Below are 6,000 nucleotides of genomic sequence, written 5' to 3'. Positions count from 1 at the left end.
GCTGCTAATTGTTAATTCAGACTCATGGCTGCTTCTTCCTGCACTTTTCGGTGCAGACTCCTCTAATGAGGCTGCTCGTCATTAAGCTCATATGCCTGCTCTGAAGAAATCTGTTAATATGTGACATAGGGATAATGTTTGCATCCAAGCTATTTCCCTTCAGTCCCAGCCATTTCTTTCTTTCTTTCTTTCTTTCTTTCTTTCTTTCTTTCTTTCTTTCTTTCTTTCTTTCTTTCGTGATACTGGGGATTTAACCCAGGGTCGTTCTTCCTCTGAGATACATCCCCAGTAATTTGAATTTTTCTTCTTAGAAACAGCATCTTGCTATGTTGCTGAGTCTGGCCTTGAACCTGTGGTCTCAGCCTCCCCAAATACTTTTGGGTGTGTGCCACTGTGCCAGGATCAGTTACTTATTATTATTTTTGTGTGGTACTGGGGACTGAACCCAGGGCATTCTACCTCTGAGCTATACCCCCGGCCCTATTTTATTCTTATCTTGAAACAGGGTCTTACAGGTTGATGACGGTCTCCCTACTTGTTGAGGCTGTCCTTGAATCTTTGTAATCAAAACAATCATAATCTGCAGAAGAAAAGCTAACTTTCCTTTAAGACCCTCTTCCAGCATCCATGGAGAACGATCGGAGAAGGACGCAGACAGGCCGCCCTGGCCCCAGAGCTCCCCTCGGCTCCCCTTGTCCCGAATGCCTGCCCACTGCTACCTGTTGACAGTCTCAGGTTGGACCACGGCACACACAGGTGGATGGATCGGGTGCAGCAGCCAATAGTAATAACTGCAGATGTAAGTAAATGAGCTACTTGTGATGAACAATTGATCTTCCGCCAGATAAAAGAACAGATGAAATCTTAGATGATTTTATAATAAGGCTCAGTGTTTATAATTTATTTCCTGAGCACTTGCTTCTCCTCCCAGTAGCCATTTATATACGCGGCGCTCAACTCAGCAAGGAATTTCAAACATGCCAAATGCAGTTTTTCTCAGAGGACGTTCGTTCGGGAGAACGCAGGTGTCAACCACTCCTTCCTATCACGTCCAATCAAACCCACCTGAAGTTGCGTTCGTTTCACTCTCAGACGTGTACAACCCACTGCAGAAGGGAGGCAGGATTTGGGTAATGTCAAAGGTTAACCGGTGTTTTTAATTTCATAACCCTTGAAATAAGGAAAAGGAAGAATAGCAGGCAACTTTCCAAAACACCTACTGGTGTTTACTCAGGGAAAACAAATATTCTTCAGCGGGAGTCTCCATTCCAGCCTACAATACCATTCACAAAGCGTTTTCGCTTGGAGTGGCTGGTGGCCTTACTAGTGAATTCTGGTGAGTCCCAACCTGTTTTTCCTGGTCTGCACAGAAACACCTGCCATTGATCATGGAGCTGTACTCCTTCCCCGAGCACCAGGTCGCAGTCTGAGTACCAACTGTGGCTTTAATAGCATCTGCTACAGTTTTGCTTTTCCTGAATATACTTGGAGCCAGTGCATTGCCTTTACGTGACCAATCCGATGGTTCACAGAGACTGACATTCCTCGAGGAGGTGTTCGGAGCATCTGAGCCTCACCAGGCGCTGGCCCCTGCTGAGCCGGGCTGGTGCGAGAACACCAGCTTCTCCTGATGGCTGCCTCACAGTTCAGTCTCTCCTGATGGCTGCCTACAGCTCAGCATCTCCTGATGGCTGCCTACAGCTCCGCGTGGCAGACCCTTGTCCTGGCTTTGAAAGTGGCTATAAAACCAGCAACTTCCTTATCATCTCCCTGTCTCAGTCACAGTACAAAAAGGATAATTAATCCTTGGGCAGCAAACAACAGACACGGGCGTGGGAAAGAGAAAAGAACTTTGAAAAAGTGTAAATAAACTTTCTGTCCTATCCTTTTACTGTAAACCAGATGCGTACAGCCCTGCCCATGGGTCAGATTTTTGGAGTTTCCAAAGGCCCTTGGCACGCAGCATGGTGCACTCAAGAATACGGCGCCTACGGAACAACCATTCACTGCAACTCCAAACGCCCTTGGCAAACCAGGGCCAACCGGACCCATCAGCTCCGAGCTGTCTGTGGCCTGCGGGTGGGCCTGGGACCCAGGCTCAAGCAGCCACTCACAGGAACAAAATCACATTCTCTCAATGAGGAGGCGCCCACGTGGAAACAGGACCAACCAACGCACCCGCTGCATCACCGTCAGTGTGCTGGGCCCTCACGCCAGGACCCTACATTTTTAGGCTTTCTTAAAGATTGTCAATTGATGTAACCAAACCAAACCAAACCACAAAAAGAGGGGTCAGGAGTCAACAGTGGAGTTGTAGCCGCTGACACAGACTGTCCACAGCATGCTGCCTCTGAAGCTCTAGAGCCAGATGGAAACCGAACATGACACGTGACTGGACTGACATCAGGTGGCCCAGTGATGGGATTCTCAACACTGATTTCATGCACAAATTATGAATTTGATCTTGGATATGACACAGGGTATTTTTCTCCACGCTATAATCTGAGATTGTAGGTATTTGCTAGGAGAAAATGCCATGCATATGACACATTTACTTTAACAAAGGAGGTGTGATAAAAAGTAGAAAGAAAACTGATAAGTACAAAATCATATTTTAATAAAATAGGAACACAAAACATGAAAAATGCAAACAGGTTAAAAATATCGGTATGATGCTACAAACGTGATCTTGATCATACGCAGCTATTAAGATTCTACGCAAACCATAAGAAATCACTTCCTTTTCCAAGATGAGCAATTCTCAGTACACACTCAAAAGCACATGTGTATAGAACAAAGGGATGCTAAAAAAAATAACTTAGACATAAACAAAACCACCCACGGATGTGTGAATGATGCATGTTTTATGATATTAATTACACTTAAGGATTAAAAAAATGGCACTGATCTCACAGTCTACTTTACAATATCCAAATCTTCACACCTGCTGGGAGCAGTTCATGGCACGGCGGGAAAATCGCATCCACTGCCTTCTCATGCAGTTACCTGAAAACCAAAATCTCAGTTATGACTTCCTTGTTGGATGGGTTGGTCAATCACAAAATGTTAGAATTCTGGAGATCGGTCTTGGAAAGGTTACTTGATATCCAAATGTCATTACTTATACCTATACGAATCAGATCTTTATCTGCGTCAGGCAAACAGTATCTTGTGAAAAGTGAACGATTCCTAAACTCTTTTCCTTTATTTAATTCAGTGCTCACCCTGGCACTGCACTCAAAGCAAGGTTATGTGGCAGACCTGGAGCGGGTGACCACCTCTGTGTCGGTGACCAGAAGGGTCCCATGTGTTCCTGAGAAGTGTGAGCAGTGGACACCTGATCTCTCAGGACGTTTCCACATCTCTGTGCTGTTGGTCTACTCTGGTCTGGAGAATAGTCCCCCCCCCCCCAGGGGATGAGGACTTTGAAGATGTAAGCCATCCCAGGGGAACTGCATCCTCTCCCTGTCTGGGAAGAAGATGCTGTCTTCTGTACCTGACCCGGGAGAGGCTGCGCTTGCCGTGCCCGCCCTGCACATTCCTGCATCTTGCTTGGCTGGTCCTGATTATTAGCAGAGTTGGTGACTGCTCCAGACAGGCTAGTTACTAAACCTGCCTTTTTTTTTTTTTTTTCAGAACCGATAGTATGTCTAAGCATTTTTTTTTTTTTTTTTTTTTTTTGGTGGTACTGGGGTTCCTGAAAGCCCTTCTACCTCCGGGCTACACTCCCAGACCTATTTTTGCATTTTTATTTGGAAACAGGGTCTCCTAAGCCAGCGCGCGGGGCTGGCTTCAAACCTGCGCGATCCTCCTGTCTCTGCCTCCCAAGCGTGGGGATGACAAGCGTGCGCCACCACACCCGGCCAGATGTCTAAGCATTTTAATAAAGACTTAAATAAGGTAGGAGACCCCAGGGTGCAAATGCCACCAACGAATCCGAAGGCACGCTGCTCATGGGTTATACCTTCTGCCTTGGTACGTCGTCAGCTCTTCTTGAAGGATGGTTGCTCTCTTTTGTAGAAAGTTAACCTAGAAAAGATACCTCACATGAGAAAAGCGGAATGTGGCTCAAATGTCCGTATCGCATATACAGTATGGTAGGATCTTATTTAAACCTGGACAGTTCTCTAGATAACACTCGGGATTTGTCAAGCGCTGATGATGTGAGTTTTTCTTTTTCTTTAAATCATCTGGGGACGTCTTATCCCTACTCTAAGTCCACCAGGGGCCAGGGAATGAGGTTCAAACACTTATCACAGGGCCATTTTGGTCTGGCCCATCCAGCCTTCGTGGTTCCGCCTCCTCGCACACCGTGAAGCTGTTTGGCCTGGGCCTTTTTCTCTTTGCAGCGCTTAGCTAACTGTCTCTTATCTGTCCTCTGTGGCTGGCTCAAATGTCACCCTTCCTGTGGCCACACCGCCTCGTGGTTGCGTGTGTGTGTGTGTGTGTGTGTGTGTGTGTGTGTGTGTGTGTGTTTTTCTCCCAGCCCGAGTGCTCTTCTGGGGCAGGAAGGATTCTTCTTATCCTGCATCCTAGGGTTTTCATTTTGGGGCTGGGCAGGTGGCTGGTATGTTCTCGCTATTTAATGAATGACCGAGTAATTAAAAAGAAGATGACTGCTTCCTGGAAACCTGAATCCCTGTGGGTGGAAGAGAAGGAATTTTAGAGTGGAAAGAGCCTAAGCTTTGCCTGGATTAAGGCCAACTTGAGTTCAGTCCCTGGTGTGGCCCCTGTGGCTCCAGGAAAGTGACCTCAGCCTTCAATGCCCCATCTGTGAAGTGGGGTCTGATGGCTCCTTCGAGGCAGAGGAAACACATTTGGTTGCTAGTGTATTCTCTCTTTCTTTCTTTCTTTCTTTCTTTCTTTCTTTCTTTCTTTTTCTTTCTTTCTTGTGGTACTGGGGATTGAACCCTGGATCATTCTACTTTTAAGTTATATCCCAGCTCTATTATTTTATATTTTATTTTGAAACAAGGTCTTGTTAAGCTGCTGAGGGCCTGGCTAAGTTGCTGAGTCTGGCTTTGAACCTGTGATCCTCCAGTCTCAGCCTCCCAAGTCCTGGGATTATAGGCATGTGCCATATACCCGGGGCACATTCTCTTAAATCAGTCTTTAAGCTGGGTGTGGTGATGCACGCCTGTAATCCCTGTACTTGGGAAACTTGCTTCAACCTAGTGAGACTCTGTTTCCAAATAAGAAATAAAATAGGGCTGGGGGTGTGGCTTGAAGGTAGAATGCCTCTGGGTTCAATCCCCAGTAACACACACACACACACACACACACACACACACTCACACACACAATCAGGCTTTAGATGCATGTGAAATTTGAATGCCTCTGGGTTCAATCCCCAGTAACACACACACACACACACACACACACACACACACACACACTCACACACACAATCAGGCTTTAGATGCATGTGAAATTTGAATGACTCTGGGTTCAATCCCCAGTAACACACACACACACACACACACACACACACACACACACACTCACACACACAGTCAGGCTTTAGATGCATGTGAAATTTGGGAGGCATACATTTCCTATAGAGGAGCAAATAAGACAGCCTAACTGAGGGGATGGGAAGGAAACTCTCTAAAGCACACGATGTACTTAAACATATCAAAGTCAACCACTAAGCCAAGCATGGGAAGGAGGGACGGGGAGGGAATGGGGATCGGGTAGGGGCTAACTGGGTGGTGTGTGCATGTATGTCTACACAAGGTTTCTACCCCAGTATGATGTATGAATACAATGTACCAATAAAACATTTTAAAACAGATATATACAATTGGCAAAATTCAAAAGCATATTAGACAACCAACTAAAAACAGTCTGAAGCCGGGCATGGTGGCGCGCACTTGTAATCCCAGCATTCGGGAGGCTGAGACAGGAGGATCGCGGTTCGCGGACAGCCTCAGCTACTTAGTGAGGCCCTCTGCAACTCAGTGAGACCCTGTTTCAAAATAAAGAATAAAAAATAGGGCA

At 46.2% G+C, this 6,000-nt stretch overlaps 1 protein-coding gene across 1 annotated transcript in view; it reads right to left on the bottom strand.

The window, feature by feature from the left end:
* Nucleotides 1-3,951: 3,951 nt before the first annotated feature.
* Nucleotides 3,952-6,000, bottom strand: part of CEP112 (centrosomal protein 112) — a gene marked incomplete at both ends in the record, with an annotated part of 477,771 nt that continues 475,722 nt past the window's right edge. The window contains one exon of the mRNA XM_080714112.1: nt 3,952-4,029. Within this exon, the coding sequence (XP_080570238.1) occupies nt 3,952-4,029 (78 nt within the window). The remainder of the gene's footprint in view (nt 4,030-6,000) is intronic.

Source organism: Muscardinus avellanarius, assembly GCF_963383645.1.
Source record: "Muscardinus avellanarius genome assembly, chromosome: 16".
Lineage (NCBI taxonomy): Eukaryota > Metazoa > Chordata > Mammalia > Rodentia > Gliridae > Muscardinus > Muscardinus avellanarius.
The sequence above is the reverse complement of the archived record's forward strand: the minus strand, read 5'-3'. Positions and strand labels throughout refer to the sequence as shown.